Source organism: Cinclus cinclus, chromosome 1 (genome assembly GCF_963662255.1).
Source record: "Cinclus cinclus chromosome 1, bCinCin1.1, whole genome shotgun sequence".
NCBI classification, from domain to species: Eukaryota; Metazoa; Chordata; class Aves; order Passeriformes; family Cinclidae; genus Cinclus; species Cinclus cinclus.
The window spans coordinates 9,663,397-9,681,563 of NC_085046.1; the positions used below are offsets into that span (position 1 = coordinate 9,663,397).

Below are 18,167 nucleotides of genomic sequence, written 5' to 3' on the forward strand. Positions count from 1 at the left end.
AAGTGTGTTTTCCCCCATGGCTGTGCAGCACCTAGCCAAACACTGCAAGTACCAGAAACTGTGCTGCTTGCCGGGAGCAGAGTGCATGTGGAAACTGCTCTGCTCAGGAGCTGGGACCTGGCACACACACAGACTCTGCTATTTCTCTGCTAATTTTCACAGAACAGGGGAGCAAAGCCATCGTTCAGGAAGTCACACAGCACTGTGGCAGTTGTCTGTAGCACACAGAGGGGTGGGCACAGGGTTGGTAGCACTGGTGGGGCTGGAAAGGAGCCAGAGCCTCCAGGAGATGGCACAAGCCAAGGGACAGCCAGTCCTGCCACACCCCTGCAACCCCATTTACCTTCTGCTATAAGGGGCTGTTTTGAGGCTGCTCAGACTCATTAGTCCCTGGGTTTACATGAAACAAGGGTCCCTGCAAGGAAAATTCTGCTCTGGAGAAGGGTGGAAAAAGTACTCCAGCAACAGTCAGTCACTGACTATCACAGTTAAGAGTTTGGTTTTTGGAAAGAGAAGAATTACTTCAAATGCCAGAGCTCCTGTAGAGTCTTTATTTCTGTTCCCCACAGAGATTTTACTGTGGGTGTTATGGTGGTGCAGTGCTTGGGTCTCTGTCAATAAGAGAATTCCTCCCTGTCTGCCTTGTCTCTGCAGACCAGAGAAGTTACTTATGACCGACTTGATCAAGTTACTGTGTTCAGTGTGTCACCAGCTGCCTGTGCATGTGCTCACCTGTGGCACTGGAGAGGGAAATGGAATTGCCTTTGCCCACTGTAGAATACGTCAAATTACCTCAGTTCTGTCAGAAGTGAAGAGCACACATGTGAACCACTGTCACCATTCAGCTGACATGCAGTAACTTGGGCACAATGAGTTGATTGTGAGGCTGCACTCTTAGCTCTAGCTGCTTTTTGGTTGTTTTGAAGACAGAATTTTAGAAGAAACTGACTGGGCTTAATTTTATCTGTTCCAATGTGTCTTTATCATATCCTTCAGATTAATCAGAAAGTGCCCTGGTACCACTTCACTGAATTTATTAATGAGGGCATAAAGCCTGTCTACTGAGCAAAACAATCAAAAGATAGAGTATTTGACAATCTTGCCTCTTTCTGTGGCCTCGAACTATCTGTCAGTCACCACCCTAAATGAAGGCATCATGCAGGCAGCTGGTTTGCATGTGGCAGGAGAGGGAGGGTCAGGATAAACACCTCTGCATTCAAGCTGATGGATCTGCCTGCCAACACACAGCCCCAGGCAGCTGGACTTGGTCCAATTACACAACTCCCCAGTGATTCTTCCTTCAGTGGTACTAATGACAGCCCCTGGTGTGTAGTACTGCACTTGTATGCTGCTATTATAATGATACCTCCTTACCAAAATCTCATTTAATTAACACACATACTAAATGAGTTTTGGTGGCTTTGCTTTTTAATTAGGAGCAGAGACCTCTGGATTTGTGTAATGCTGATGTCTAGGCTTGGGAATACAGCTGCTATTATTCACACTGTATTTGTCTTTTTCTCAACAAAAGTCCAGTTGGGATGAAGGGATCATTTTGCTGGTGGTGTTCAGGGACATAGGATGTGCTTCCAGCCCTCAGGAGACTAATGCATATTTAAAGAACAACAGTTCCTCTTTCTCTAGCTGGTCACAATTCCCTTGGCTTAGCCCAATTTCATTTTTATACCTTCAGAAAATTTATGTTTAATACAGATGTCTCAAGTAAATACCAAACAAAATGAAGAAATGTAAAGGCAGGAATAACAATAATGAGATTATGCAGCACAATGGCCTCCAGGGTGCAGGCTGGAGTGCTGGTCTTGACAATGTTTCTGTTTTAGTTTCTCCAAGTTCTTTTGTTTGTCTATAAGCCTCATTTAAATTGGCGCATAGGTCATTTCCATAGACAGCTTTTAACTTTTAACTTCTTCCTCTTTCAAATTTATTTACACATATATTTATTTTAAATTGCAACAGGTGGTCTTCAAGTGAATGGACATTGTCTGTGATGTGTACTGTATGAAACAAAACCCCAAGTGATTGATAACGTTTAGAAAGAGGAAAGAACAAAAAAAAGAGGAGGCCTGAGGCCAGCTGGCATTTTGCCTCCAGTGCCACATGTGCTGGTACCAGCACAGATGACACTATTTTCCTTTTGTGAGTGGAGATTTACATCCCACACTTATGGCCAGCATATGTAAAGGGAAGTGCAGGACCCACAGATCAGTTGTCCTCTTCTGTTGTAGCATTTTTTGATCTCTCCAAGCCAGCAGATGTGAATTTAGTCTCTGGGCTGAGGCCCATGCTGTACATAATAGAGAGACACAGCTGTTCCCTGCACCTTTCCAGCAGATGATCCTAATGGCTCCCACAGGCTTGTGGGCAGCCAGCAACATGAAAAACCAGGAAAACAGCTCTCGAGAGGACACTTGTTTGCAGACATTTTTACAAATAAACTTCCCAGGAGCTAAATTGTGAAAGGAAAATGGAGAGGTTCCCTTCTCACACAGCTAGGGCAGTCCCTTTATTGCTGATGTAAATAAATGGTTATCAGTTTAGCCAATGTAAGTAAACGCTGACTTTCTTGGAAATGTCTTTCAGTAGTGTGGGTTGTTGTGGCTTTTCTTTTGAGGCAGTTGGGTTTATTTTCTTTGTAATTCCCTGTTTTATTAGCAAAGTCGTAGCTAAACAGGACATAAAAAGTAAATTGTGTGTTATTCTGTGGTTTGATAGCAGCCTGCCCAGACTGTGTGATATCCCTTCTCCTGGTTCCTTATCACACCATAAGCATTTCAGACTGGATTCCTAAAGATGCTTCCTGACTTTGAGCAGACCAAATTCAGAAAGACAAATTTGAGGTTGTTAGATGCTGGGTCCCCAGGATGCACAAGTATAAATGGGACCTTTAGCTGCAATGCCACCTTACTTCATGGAGTTTTGTCAAAATGATGGGTAATGCTTTTGTAGCACTCCCTTAAGGGGCATAAACCCACCTGAAGACAGGGCTCACTGCCTGTGTGGGTACTGTACCTCCTTGATGGCCACCTGTAGTTCTGACCAGCAGGTTGCATTCCCTTTCTTAGTTGCTCAGAGGCCACAGGGTTATTTTCCAAGTAGCTCTTCCAGCTATCAGAAAGCTGCGGGAATTCTCTGTGTTCCGAGGTAGAAATCATCTTTGCTGCAGCTTTCCCCAGAACCAAATAATTCTGCATAAATCATGGGCTTTGTCACAGCACTTTTCTTTCAGGAGTTTTGTGCAGTTCTGGCAGGCACGACAAAGGGCAAGAGCCCAGGTAACCAACCTGTGTACGACAGGCCTTCTTGGGCTCATCTAAGACTTGCAGGGAAAACCCCTTTTTTCATCTGCTCAGTAGCAGTGATGGAGCACAAGGCTTTCCCTTCAGGAGGTGGCAGTGCTGGCTGGCAGTCAGCAACCCCCAGTGACAGCAGCATCCTTGCAGGCTGACCCCAGATGGGCTCTAACAAACCAATAATTCTTGTCTGCTGGGATGTTCTTGTCGTGAGTTTTGAGATTTTTTTAGACCTAAAGGATCTTGCCCAACCAACTCTGGGCAGTTCAGGCTTATAAAGAAATCTCAGAAACACTGATTTTCAAGCCTGTGCACAGCCTGCTCATGCCAGCAGTGCCTGTTGATTTATTATAGCTTTTAAGACATAGATCAGAGTGCTATTACACAAATGTAGGACAAAAGATGGTTCCTGTGCTGTGTGGCTGAAAAACGTCTGAAAAAGATGAGTTTTCTTAAGTGAGAGATGATTTTTTGAAAAGCAGTAATCCAGAGTCTGGAAAAATAAGAAAGCATTGTGCAGATTTGCTGAAGATTGCTGCTTCGCTCAGCACGTGTGAAAAATGACAAATAAGAAAATAAGAGGAGCTTTGGGTGCGTGCAGGGGTGGGGGATCACTGGTGAGGAGGGATCCTGTCAGGGGGATAATCCCATCTCCTTTTTTCCCCCCAGTGCTACAACTGTGAAGAGGAGGCCATGTACCACTGCTGCTGGAACACTTCCTACTGCTCCATCAAGTGTCAGCAGGAGCACTGGCATGCTGAACACAAACGTACCTGCCGCAGGAAAAGATGAAAGAGTTACTCCTCCCCTAGAGCACCACCCCAATGATTGCTATTCTCAGACAGAGCGGTTTTTGTTTCCAAAAAAAAAAAAACAAAAAAACAAAAAAAACAAACAAGCCAAAATTGTTTAGAATTTTGCTTCCCATTTTGCACCAGCCTTTAAACACTTTTCGTAAAAGAAGTTTTGCACAGTTATTTCAGTCTTCTGTTAAAAATGCTCCTCCAAAACTTTGTCGGCAAAATGAATTGAACATCTGTGGGAGCAGGTTACTTCAAATAATTTTAAACTGGAGGATTTGTTGCATTTTCAGCAAATTTTAAGACATTTTTAGGTTTTACAGGGATTTTAATCTTTAAAAACAGCAGATCTAAAAACAAAAAATGATGCAAGTTTAACAAAAGGAACATTTAAAAACTAGTTCTGAATGTTAGAAATACAGAACTGTTTCAGAAAAATGAAGCATACTACCTTGATGTAACATTTATTTCTTAACCTTGTTGAGCTGGTTTTGTTCAGCTTAATTTTACTGTTTAAAGGCATTATCTATTGGTTATACCAGTGGGTACATGATTGAATTTAGGGAACAGGGTTGACACAGCAGGTGCTAGTCCTGCGTATTTTTTCTTAAATATTTCCCAACTGTGTTTTATTTTCATTATTTCTTTTCAATATATAACTTTTATAACAAAATATTAGCTTTGATCTTGTAGTTTAAAATCACAGGGAACTGGGGTAATCTTTTACTGAGCTGGATCTTAGAGAAAAATGAATATTTAAATTTTGAAGTTTGCACATTTCGTCTTTGTTCTAACATGAGTGCTTATAACAAGAATAAGAAAAGCCAAAAAAAACCAAAAACACAAAAAACAAAAACGAACCCATACAAACAAAAATACCCAACCACCTTTATTCATACTCGGAATTTTGAGGCATACAAATTACTTTATTGCGTCCCCCTTCAGCCTTCCCAATTCAATGTCATTTGACCTCCTCTGATCTGGTGTCACCTGGTCCATTGTAACTGATAACAAAAGGAGAAAAAGCACTTAAGTTTCACAGAAGCCGTTATGTTTGTAGTAATGGGTCATTGCCTAATAATGAGCTCCATCACTGTACTCAGAATGAAGAATAATGCATGTTAATTTTCTTGTATTAAAGATGCCGTGATTTGTAAAAAGTCTGTATTTTGCGGAATGTCTGGATTAAGAAGCATTGCCAATAGGAATGGATCGATAGTTGAAAAAATGATTTTTTTTTGTTTGTTTTATATATAGATATATGAATTGCATCCATGTTCAGAGACAATTTTTTAAATAGATGTAAAGCTTACTTGAATAGCTTTTCTTTTAAAGTGTCTCCACATTTTAGTTTCTTTCAAAAATTGGTCTTAGACTGAGTCATATGCCCATTAATCATCCAGCTATTTTTTGAGAAGTTAGAGGAATAATTTGTAAATATTTATTTAGATCTTTGATATTTATTGAAAGCAATTACATGATGGAACAATGGAAGCTGAAGAACCAGGAGGAAAGCCTTTTTAAAAGTTTTCTCTAGGATTTGTCAGGGTCATTGTAAAGACAAAAATATAACTAAGACTTCTGTGAACTACCACTGAAATCCTGACCTATTTTGCTTACAGTGGTGATATAAGTTAATTGACTAGATACCGCCAAATAATGCCCAATATGTTGCAGAAATTAAGTGGTAAGTTGATTGGAAAAAATAGTAAGTAGATGGTAACTTGTATTACCACAGCTACATTATTGCCTGATAAATGTGTAATTAACTTTTGTCGCCTCTGTGTTGTGACTGTAAAACACTTCACAACTAAAAATCAATCTTGTTTGATTACTTTACAAGTTCCAAAACTTCGATCCACCCCTATGAAAGCAAGTATTGTGGAAATATTTTTGGTGTAAAATCATTCCAGAATATGTAATATTTAACTGATAGCTGCATGAAAGTAAGATTCGTGTTACTTTGGCTTTTTTGTCTCTGTTGACACGGTTGCACATTTCCAAGTTACTACAGCGTGAAAACTGTGTGTTTTAAAGAAAAAAACAAAACAAAACAAAAAAAAAAAGATTGTGGCCTGGTTTTGTATAAGTTTTAGGTAAAATTACAATTGATTGTTTTAGGAACCATGATTTGAAATTAATTTTTCTGCAAATCATAAAGCTATATTAAAGTGTTGAGCTTAGCCACTATGCACATTGTAATTATTCATTGTGGCTGTCCAGTTTATGATGCATTCTGGCATTTTGTAAGCTGCTCTGACTAGCAATATATAGAGTCATTTAATGTGTTAACATTGGTTAATAAATGTATTTAAAAAAAAAAAAAACAACAAAACCTCACTGAATGTGTCTGTGTTGATTTTGGCCAGTTACCCTCACATCCTGGGGTGGGCAGGCACGAGGCTGCTGTTAGGACTTGTCCTCACCGAGGGACACTGGGGCTGTGCATGGGGAGCTGAGCTCCCAGGGACATTGTTCCTGACTGGAGGGGAGCCGGCAGGGCCATGGAAGGGTTTCAGGGTTTAACGTGGCTCTCAGCACTGACAGTGAATCCTTTCAGCTCCTGCAGGCTCCAGGGGCTGCACCCATCAAGTCCTGGTTTTAGAGCCAGATCCTGCAGCGGCAGCAGCCAGGCTGGGGCTCAGCCCTGCCTTGCCCTGTGCTTCCCACTTTCTCCTCCCTCACCCAGTCACCAGCCCTGAGCCTGTGCCATGTGTTTTATGGATGAAGTAATTCCCTGTGGAGGGACTGCATGAGGCAGCTTCCCCCAAGATCAGCAGGTTTTTCCTGCCAAGCCCTGAGCAGCACAGTCCCACTGGCTTGTGAACGCCCCTGTGGTGCCAGTGAGGTGTCCAAGGGCTCATGGAGCACATCCTGCAGCCACCCAAGAGAAAGGGCCACGTGGGGACAAGCCAAGGGTAGGGTGGGTCATCCTGGAGCTCCACCAGGACTTCGGGGCTGCAGCAGGGACACTCTGGGAATTGGTTTCAGTGTGGCAATTCAGAATTTCCCTATGGAAATTAAGACCAGGCATGACCTGCAAGTCCCAAGGGATCCCTCAAAGTCTCTTGTATTATTTCACTATCCAAACAGTTCTGTTCTTACCTGAGCCAAATTTTATTCCTTCATCTTGATGAAATTCAATTAATGTCAGCAGCCAGCCTAGTTAACACATAAGCTGGCAAAGCAGGATCAGGAATAAGCAACATCTCCTTTCAGCTCCTGTCCCAGGGCATTTTCCTTTTTTGATGATTGCAGTCACTCTTCAAGCTGAACACTGCTCACCAGCACTCCAATGGAAGAAATCCCCAGTGAAAATGTTCCTCCACTCTCCTCCCCGTGTGCTTTTGCCAGTTCAGGTGATGGCAGTGGGGCCAGAATGGGGATCAAACAGATCTTTGGATGTGCCAAGGCAGCTTCTCACCTGCATTGTGTGACACAGATGGTCTGTGACCTGCCATTCTCCATCCCTGTCCCACACTGGGCCCTGTCACTGGCAGAGCACAGGAGCAGAGCTGTCCTTGCACTGCCCCAACTCTGCAAGTTTCCTTCCATCAGGAATCTGAGGGTGGGTGGGGGCTCCTCTGAGTTCCTGCAGCATCACCACTTCAGGCAGTGGTCCTAGAGCATCACTCTTAAAGGCCTAAACATTTTATTGATGGTTTTTCCTATTATTATCATTATTGTGGTTGTTGTTGTCATTAATTAACTAATTTTTATTATTTTTTAAACTCTGGCTATTTCTTTTTTTTTAATAAGGAGGATATGGTTTCTGCCTCCTGCTTCCTTTAGGTGGAGTGAGCTGCCCAGCTCATGGCTTGTTTGTCTTTCACAATCTTAAACAACCAATTACGTGAAATATATTTGGGATTTGTTGCTGGTAGTTAGGGGCCACCCTGTCAATTTTAGCCTCCCTGAGTGAGAGTACATATGTGATCTGTGCATATGCCTCTCAAATGCTTTCATAAATCAAATTGAGAAGGGAGGTATCTAAACCAGACAGGCCCTTCTTGTGTTGTTTCATGTTAAGGAAATGCAATTGCAAGTAGAAAGGTCCATCCATTTATGAGAATACTAGAATATTTTTGGGGTTAAGTGGGAGATGATTATAGGTAATGTAAAAGGAATAAAATCTTTTGGACCTTCCAAACCACATATTTTACTGTAATAAAACCTATTTCCAGATGTCAAAAGCCTCAACAGTATGATAGACTCTGAGGAATGCTCTTTGAAAAGGAAATGCTGGTTACTAGAGGTTCAAAACTGTAAAATCAGAAAAAGAAAGAGAACCAAGATGAAATTAACTCTGAATTGTCCCTCCTGCTCCCCATGGCCATGCCTCCCCCAGGACCTCTCCCACCCCATGACCCTGGAGCCACTAATGAGGTATAAGAAGGGATGTTTCATCCCTTCAGGGGTGGCAAACAGCAATGAAGAGGCTGAAATTAAGTGCAGCATCTACTTTGTAGATAATTTGTCATAGAAGGGGACTGATAATTGAAGATTATTCAGAAGAAATGCCAGGAGAGCCAGAACACTCCATGCTAAAAGGCAGAGAGATGTGTTTGTTTACAAAGCCACCGGCCAGACTCCCTGAGTGAAAACTAAGCTGGCATGAAGCTTCAATGGAAATAGGATTTACCCTAGAGAGGTATCTAAAAATAAACTGAGTTCTGCATTAGAAGACGCTGTGAATCTGGCTACACAAATTGCTTTACTAGTGTTTGGAAAAGCACTTCTGCAGAAGAAAACAATGTTTATTAATAAAGCCAGAGCACTTTCATTTTTAACTACTTCATTAACAGGAAATGTAGCTTTTACTTTCAGCCACAGTAGATGGTTGGGGCCCCACTTGCTGCCACATTCCAGCTCTGCCTCTCTCCTGCTCTCACTCCCATGGGAGCTGTGGGATCCAGCTCTGCACTCCGGGCCAGTTTTCAGCCATGATCCCACCGTGCTTGGCCACAGCAATGTGCTTTAGTCCCTTGTAACAGAGCCTTAGGGTGAAAAATGGCTTCATTAAAAGTGAAAAGGAACTCCGTGCCTTGCACACAGCAACTCTTGGAGTCCCTGTCACCAGGAAAGGGGATTTTGTCCAGCATGGGCCACCCCATCATCCTGCTCAGTGTCCTCGCTGGGGCTGTAGGAGCTGTGAGGTCTGCTGTGACTGGGGAGGGAGCACAGGAGGCCTCCAGACCCCCAGGGCACAGGCAGGGTCATCCCCTGCTGCCAGCCAAGGAGCAGCAACACTGGCTCCTTCCCAAAGGAGAAGCATGGCCAGAAAGTCTGCCATGCATGGCTTATGTGCTGGAGAGAGAATTTCTTTGGCTGACACAACACTTGACTGAGTGACAGAGCCTTTTCCTGTCTTTTCACAAGTCCATAAAGACCACAAGGGCTGGAAAGCCTTTTAGTTTTGCCCCAAAGAAATGCAAGATGGGCAGCTCAGTCATGCAATGGCTTGTTGTGTTTTCCCACTGACACTGGAGCCAGCAGCATTTTAACCCTGGGCTCCCCAGTGCCAGTGGCTGCCCCAGCAGGAGCTGCCCAGTGCTGGCTGAGATGCTGGGAATCAGCGCTGGATGCTGAGCCAGAGCCCAGCACTGCCCAGCCCTTCCCAGCGCAGGGGCTCCTGCTGCCTCTCTCTGACAAATTTGGGTGGGGGCAATGCTGCACTTGCAAGGAAAGCCCTGGAGTCCTGGAGTTTCTTTCCCTCCAGTCAGTGGGGTGACACTGGGATTTCGGGAACACACAGCAGGTCCCTGCTGCAGGGACTGGATTTGTCCTGAAGTGCCACAGACACTGAGAAGATCTGAGCCACCTTGGATTTCTCCTGATGCAGGAGCCTCCCTTGGAAAGCTATGGACAATTGCCACAGAGAGGGGCCCTGCAACGAGAGAGCAGTGAGAGTTCAAGTCTAAAAGCCAGAGGCTTCCCAAGCTCTTCCGTAGCCTGGCACAGCCCAGACTGTCAACCTCTGCCCCTGGTACTCCATCCGTCCCCAGAGCCCTTCTCTTCAGCCCAAGGCTCATGAAAGTACATTCCCTGCACAGAATCATCTGCAGAGACAGAACCTACTTAGGGACTTCTCTTTACAGCTTGTTCAGAATTTCCCTTTCTTTCTCCCAATTGTGATCCTGCTCTGAACCTCCCTGGGCAGAGGGAGTTTTTCCACCTCTCCCAACTACAGCTATCACCATTTGGTGCCGAAAACAATGTCTGGAGTTGCCTGTCCCATTATAGACCCAATTATTATTCTTCCTGTGGCTCAGCATTTCCAAATCAAAATGGGACTTTGCCACATCCCAAAATGACAGGTTTCATCCTGACTTTGTGTCTCTCCTGCAGATGCATTTATCATGATGGAGAAATAAATTATGCTGGTAGTTGTAAGTAAAGTGCAATGACAGCACATGTGGTTTATGCAGGCATGGCATGACACAGTCACACCAGTTTGGCAGCAATGCTATGGACCTGCTAGGTGCTCAACCAGAAATGGGAGATTTTAATGGGAGTTTTCATTTAAGAAAACATGGGGTTTGCTAGAAAATTTTCATAACTAAGTGATCTCTAGCAGTCATTCTATTTTGGCTTAAAACAGTAGTTAAAAAGGCTTTGCTCTTGTACTGTAAAAAGGCTTTACTCCAAGATGAAAAAATACTTTTTCCTCTGAAGGAGAAAAAAAACAATTATAGCTGAGACCACACTTCTTTCTCTTTGCTAACCAAAGAGCTGTGAGAGAAAAACTTAAACATTTCTATCCAGTTTTCGTGGCCCTACACCCTGGACTGGCAGGATAGGCTGTGGGTTTCCACGGTGGATGCCCGATGTCTGACCTGGCAAACAGAGGCATTTTCAGGCTGTGCAATTCCATCCCTGCCCCACAGCAGCCAGACAGGACTGAGCCACACAGACCCTGCAAAGCCACACGAGGGGTGTAACCCCCCCCAGCTCACAGCTACTTGTGGTTAGCAGAGAGGGGGGTATGCAAAAAAATCCTCCTGTGGATTTCAGGAAAGTATCCAAACCCAAATGTTTAAGAGAGGCACCTTAGAGATGCTAATGAGCACCTGTGTCTGCAATGGAAAGTTTAGTTCATTTGTACCTCCCCAGCCACTAATTTCCTTTGGGCAGAGGTTGGCTCCAGTTCTCATCTCCTGCTGCTCTGTGAATACTGCCCCTGCCATACTCACCTCCCAGCTTGGCTTCATGGGAATGTTATTTTCTTGTCTGCAGTTGCTTTTCCTACTCTTATCTTCTCCCAGGGTTTCTGTTCTTCAGTCCTGCCACTCACCTGATACAGACCTGGTTGTTTCTTTAGTATCCCAAACCATTTGTGTTGGGATAAACTCTGTCCATGCCTTGCTCATGTCTGTCCTCCCACCTCCATATGCTTCCTCTCTTGAGTCTTACTGCAGAGCCCTTGGCTGAATTCAGCTGGGGTAGCTCATCCAAGCCTCCAGTCAGAACCCAGGGCTAAGAGCAGCAAGGTGTGTCCCAGCATCTATCCCAGCATCTGGGAAATGCACTCCCCTAGGTGAGAAAATTAGAATGTAGGCCCCTAAAATTGGGTGCCTGATGCCACAGGGTTAGATAGTCTCAGCTGCTTGATCTTTACTTCCATATGCACTATCTTCTTTTTCTCGGCCTCCCCTTCTACACCAAACACTCTTCCTAAAACTGCCCTTCATTTATGGCTTCCTCCTCTGGAGTCTTTATCCTGATAGCTCAGTACAGCTCTTGTCTTGGTGCCTCTTTGGCATCTCCAAAACCACGTGCTGCCAGTCACACTTGGAACCACTCCCTGTGGAGATTCCATCAGCTTTGTCCCCTCCTCCAGCCACTCTCCACATGCCTGCAGTATCAATTGACCAAAGCACAATATTTTAAAAGCACAAAGATCAGCTTTGTGCCTTTAGGATCCACCATTAACTGGTCACTGCTGTAGAATATTTTGCAATAATTTTTTAAAAATTATTATTAGATATGTTGTGGGATCCCTGGGAAAAATACTTTCTTTTTGCCATGTGGATCATAGAGAATACAAGTGCCTTTGGAGAAATCTTGTTTGTGCAGATCAGAAAGAAGAGCACTTCGACTGGCATGATGCAGCATGACCTGCCTAGTGAACCTGAGTGAATCTGAAATGCCATGCAGTTCCCAGAAGCAGGAATGGTGCCAGAAGGTGCAGAGATGGCCTCATCCTGGTCTGCTGTGTAAGAAAGGGGGAGCTGCTGTTTCAGAGATGCTGATCTCAGCCAGGTGCAGCACAAATGAGGCAAAGGTTGAGAGGATTTTGGTACCAGCTTTAAGGTGATACCCCTCAAAAGAGGACAGAAAAACCATGAAAAGGAGAACCCTAAATCATGGTAAGGGTGGGTGAGAGCTTTTGGGAAGGTGCTGCCAAATGGAGCATTCCAGATGTTAAACAAAATAACGTATATGTATGTTTAAGAAACAAGTTAACAATATATTATTTTGTCTTCCCCCCAGAATTACTGATTTCTACTTTCACAATGTAGAATCTGGCTACTTTTTTTCTTTTTCCTCTTCAAATCTCAGTTTTACAACAAAACCTTCTTGCAATAAAAAAACAAAACCAAAACCAAACCAATTAAAAATCAGGGTTGGCTCTTACCCTCGGGACAGAGGGGTCCATCCCCCTTGGGATGACTCTTGTAGGCTGCACCTCTCCCCCACTGCCCAGCCAGAGCCCAGCCCAGCCCCCTCAAGCCACGAGTGTGCCCTGGCAAGAGCCACAGCTGCATTTGCCTCTCCAGGGGTGCAGAGGGTTCTGTGGCCCAGCAGGGGACTGTGAGAAGCTGTGCTGGAGAGAACTCAAAACTCCCCCAAACTCAGCTTGGCTCACAAAGCAACTGGTGAGAATTTGTTTTGATCTCTGTGCACGCCCCACCCTCGATAGTAACAGTTGCATAAAGCCAATCTTTGTGTTGAAAACCTGAAAAGGAAAGCTGTGTGATCTTTTATCAGACTTTTTTTCCAATTCTTGCATTCTTAGTATCAATGTGATAATGAAGAAATTATGCTGTTCTTATCATGCATGATTCTTCTAACCCTCCACCTTTTTTTTTTTTTTTTCCTGAGATTTCCCACCAGCTTTGCAGCATTATGGCCACCTTTTACCAAAATTATTTTTAAAAAGTGGAATTGAAATATTTTAACCTTTTAAAAATTTTAACTCCATCAACATAAAAATCAATCTCCGTTTTGCTTTAATGAAACTGTAAAATTGAATCAGGAACTACTTGCTGTTCTGCCATCCTCTTCCTTCTATCTCTAACTTGCTTTCTCTTTCCCACAATTTTTGGATCTCTCTCTCTGCTCAGGTTAATTGTGGGTCCACAAAACTGCATCTACTTCCTGTGATAAGCAATCTGGAATCTGAACCATCAGAGGTGGGATTTTATTCCCTGAATTTCTGAGACAGGACTCCAAAGACACAAGGACTGAGAATTTCACCCTTCACAATCACATTTGGAAAATGAGAGCTGGGGCCAAACCTCTTCTCTGGAATGCTGCTACTCAGCAGCTGGGAGCCAGCTCTAAAATCAAGGTCTTTTTGGAAAAAGCCAATGGAAATAGGCAGATCATATTTCCAAGAGCAATCATCTGGCTGCCCAAGGCTACTGAATAGATGGGAGGTTCTAGCCCCACATGTGAGTGACCAAGCTGTAACCCACAAACTTCCACTGGCCGAAAGCTCCATCAGAGCTGTAAAACCTGGATCAGCAACTTCCTTCGGTGACTGATCAGCAGCATGTCAGTAGCAAGACCTTGCAACAAAAGTGATAAGTGACAAATTTGAGGAGTTTTACAGTACTAATGCTTGTTATTGCTTCTCACAAAATGTTACCAAGCTTACAATAATCTTTACACTTTCAGCAAAAATGTGAACAGTATATTTGAATATATTAAAAAGAATTAAAAAAACATTTCACAAAAAACATTTGTTGCCATATGAAAGTCTTTCAGCAATAAATGCCCACACCAGTATTTAAACATTGTTAAAAGTATAATGATTTGTACTAATAAATTATGCAACAAGAGAGGTAAACAAAATAAAATTACAGTATAGCTCTCCATGTTCCTCCACCGAGCATCTGCAGCTCTCGGATGCTCCATTTTAGATGACTAATTAAGAAACCGATATTTTCAGAGCAACAAAAATAAAAGCTTTTATTTGTTCATTTGAATATAAAACAGGCGTTATCACAGATGTACAAAGCGTACTGGTGGTTTAACATACAAGAAGGTTGCTGTCCTTTGCACATAAAAATTTTTGTTTGAATCTGTGATTGGCTGAGTTACATGAATTTCTCTAACCAGTCACCACACTCTATGAAATAACGCTGCTAACATTCAACTGATAAAAGGGACAGTCTTCCCTTGGGTAAAGTGTCAAGCAGGATTAAATATATATAATAAACAAGCACCATGAGGAATCTGCTCCTGTTTGATTAGTTTTGTGTTTAAATGTTCATTGTGTACCCTCTCTTTTTTGTGCATGTGCATCGAGTTGATTACATGGTTTTGTTTGACTCCAAAAGCACAAGGTCACAAGACAAACATTTTATACATTCTCATGAATGGTTTATCTACAGTACAGTTTCTAATACAGAACAATCCTTCTTTATTGCTCAGTCTGATGGTGCTTAAATGTTTCCTTCCTTTTGCTTGCACAACAAAACCAGAAACTCAGTTTATCTTTTCTCTTAACTCAGGATTTAACAACCACAGATGACAGGTTGCAGAAGAGAGCTGTTATTAACTGCGTTTCACAACTGCATTGCAGTTCTTTTATTCTCTACAAATGCAAAGTTGACTTCATGAAGGTTAAAGTGATGCTTTGAACGACAGCGAGATTTGTTTTGCAGTACTGAGATCAGCGATAGCAGGACTTCACAAGTTAGTTCACACACTGCAATTATGTTTGTAATCAATCAACATCTTGTCTGAAACCTTACAATAACTTGCCATTAAGAACAGATTTTATTCTTTTTAGGGAGCAGAAAATGAATTTGACAAAGTATGGGAGCATGAATAGGGCTATTCACAGGACAGTGAGGGCGGAAAAGATGGCCTGAAAGAAAACGCGTCTGATGTGGTGAGATGCTCCGTACTGTACATGCAGACTAAAATGTCCCTACCTTTTAAAAAGACTTTTAACACCCAGCATCGAGACTCCCTTATACGTGATATAAACATGGTAACATTTGCCCTGCAACAATCTTAGTCATGCATATCCGGTAATGAGAGCCAGCACATGAACGTCATTTGGGACAAATAAGAAAAGCATTCTTGGACTGCAGCTGGTAAATCCCACTCTTGATCACAGACAGGTCAATTCAGTTACAACCACATGAAGGAAGGGGAAGGTTTTAAAAAAGGGGGCATGGAGGGCAGGGAAGACAACAGAACTGGGGAATCAAACCCCTCTTTTCTCCAAAGGTAGCAAAATGAAGGCAGCTGTGATGCATGTTTTCCTACTCTTCTCCCGTGACGGCCTCAGGCTGGAGACCACGGGACTCTTCCGTTCCTTAACCAGGCAGATGGGTTCCTCAGATGTTCTAATGCATTTAGGGACTAGTTAGCAGATGCACGATCCATGCCAAAGGGTGGTAGTGACTGCACGTTCCTCTCCATTAACGAATAAATTAAAGACCATCGAAACAATCGTTTCCTGTAAATGTAAACTGGAAGCGTTGGCCACCGAGCTACGTGTCCTAGCTGAGAGGCAAATTGATAACTCTGTGCAAAAAACCCCAAAACTTTTCCTTATAGCAGTAAAAACACCAACTAAAACAATGAAAAAATTGTGCAACGAAGTTCTGCAGCTAGACAACAGTGCTATTCCTCAACCTGCCTTTTCTAAGTCTAACAAGTGTATGCACATGCCAGCACGAATATTTATTGTTGCCTCCATGGCAAAGAAAAGGAAATTATTGTAGTGCATTTTTAGTCTTAAATTCATTCACTGCCTTAAAGGCAGCAATAATTCCACTTGCTGGTATCTAGAGGATTCTTTTTGACAGGGATACTTAGCAATCCAGGATTGCTTTTTTTTCTTTTTCCAAAAAATTTGTGAGTAACATTTGATTATCTACAGTGGGAGACACCATGCAAGTGACAAGTACTGCATTTTAAACTTTAAAATCTTTTGTCATTAGTGAATTTATATTTCATATATATATATTTGATGTGATACTATCCACTCAAGATAATACAACACTTTGTTTTTATATTAGCAAACATTTCAAGAGTTTAATATTCTTGAATGTTTCTTCTCTTTTATACTTCTAAAGAGATCAAAATAAATTAAACGTTTTGTACATAATTACAGAAGAAGTAGTTAACTTATTTTATCTTTTTAGTTTAGTACAAAGATATTTGCAAGCTCATTGCCGAAATACACCTTATTTATAAATTTATTCCATTCTAACACTAACATCAAAGGCTCTTTGGCCTTTGGGCTTTCAGCATCTCTGACAGAAAGCTGCAAGATTTCTAATTGAAAGGTGCTACTTTGGGTTTTCTCCTCGTACCACTACATATTTTCCTAGGATGTGGGATCTAAAATGGCTTAAGTTAGTAATGGATCTGTATTCATCAGCTTTTTATGATGTATTAAAATGAAGGAAACAACTATTTGTACTAGTATGCAAATTTTTAAAAAGAATCCATTTGGAGGGCAGAATAAAAAAAAAAATCTACTTCAGCTTACTTAATGTAAAATACAAAGCCACATTTACTCAAAAAGCAGTATTGTCCAATAAGCAAAAAAAAAAAAAAAAAAAAAAGTTTAAAATGGGCTTTTCCAACACACTGAAGGGCTTTACCCCATAGTCCTTCTTTTCTAAAATTTAGTGGTAAAAGAAAACATTTCACATTATATTTCCTGCCAATCGTGACTGCTTTGAAAAGTCATAATAGAAACAGTTCCATTCTGATGAGTGTCAGCATCTTATCTGCACACTTTTTTAGTGGACACAAAAAAATTTTATACATCTATAATAAAGTCCATGGAAGCTTTAAAGTACAAGACTACATGTTGTAGGCCACATAGATGGGATCTAGCTGGTCTGCCAAAAATCCATCTCGTAGGTGCATACGTTGTTTCTCTCCACGGGAGTTGATAGGAATTACACCAATGTCCACAACCACCACCACCCCTACAATAAGATAGTGTTCCTCCAGGACCACGTTGGTGACCAAAGGAACAAGGTCCAAAGCTTCTTGCTCAGATCCATCCAGCTCAACTACAACGACCAATAAATTTGTCCAGGTAAACACCGCACTGGAACAAAAGAAAAAAATAATGTTAGCTGTGGGTTTTTTTCACCTATTTCATTTTTTATCCCTTTTCTTGCACCTTGGTTACCTTCTGTTGGAGCTCCTTGGGCTCTTTCCATGTGCTCAGGACAAAGTGTAAACAGCAAGAGAGAACATGCTGCAGAACAGCCCCATGAGCTCTCTCTTTGATACTGCTGCAATTTTAAGCATTAGGCTGAACTTTACAGAAACTTGCCTGTCATGGGAGGAGGCAGTAAGACAGCATGTGGTTCCTTCTGAAGCCAGGGAAGTGGCACAGCTCTGCTGTGTTCATGGAGTGATGTGTCTGTGGAGGTGTCTTCTCCAGGGCTTTTTGAATAAAAGCCCAGAAAACCAAGGAGGTTAAGAGAGGAGGCACCAAGAAGAACAGCAGGAGCATAGTCTGATCTGAAAATCTGTGGGACAATCCCTGCTAGTGAAGGGGTGTGGAGCCCTGGGAAGGCACATGGCACAGTGCAGGCTGACAGGAGTGCCCAGGGAGGGAGCATCCTCCTGTGCCTACTCAGCAAACACGGCTATGCGCTGTTGGGGATGGGCTGGCTGCTGCCCAGGCAAGTCAGAGCTCAGCACAAAAAAGCTGCAATTCTTCTGAACCAATTGGCTTCCCCAGAAATAAGGCTGTGTATCCATCTGTTTTATTTCAGCTGTTTTATTTCTGTTGGATTTAAGGGGACTGGAATTTTAACATTCCCAATTAAGGGAACAC

The 18,167-nt window shown here is 42.5% G+C and overlaps 2 protein-coding genes across 10 annotated transcripts in view; one reads left to right on the forward strand and one right to left on the reverse strand.

Annotated features, from left to right (window-relative positions):
- The window catches only part of ZMYND11 (zinc finger MYND-type containing 11), a 105,562-nt gene extending 98,780 nt beyond the window's left edge, over positions 1–6,782 (forward strand). For all 9 annotated transcript variants that reach the window (XM_062506543.1, XM_062506534.1, XM_062506549.1 and 6 more), the window contains one exon: positions 3,981–6,782. In XM_062506543.1, coding sequence (XP_062362527.1) covers positions 3,981–4,103 — 123 coding nt within the window. In that variant the 3' untranslated portion in view covers positions 4,104–6,782. The remainder of the gene's footprint in view (positions 1–3,980) is intronic.
- A 9,597-nt stretch (positions 6,783–16,379) lies between these two features.
- Positions 16,380–18,167, reverse strand: part of DIP2C (disco interacting protein 2 homolog C) — a 304,980-nt gene continuing 303,192 nt past the window's right edge. Inside the window, exon 39 of the mRNA XM_062493877.1 lies at positions 16,380–17,426. Within this exon, the coding sequence (XP_062349861.1) occupies positions 17,174–17,426 (253 nt within the window). The 3' untranslated portion in view covers positions 16,380–17,173. The remainder of the gene's footprint in view (positions 17,427–18,167) is intronic.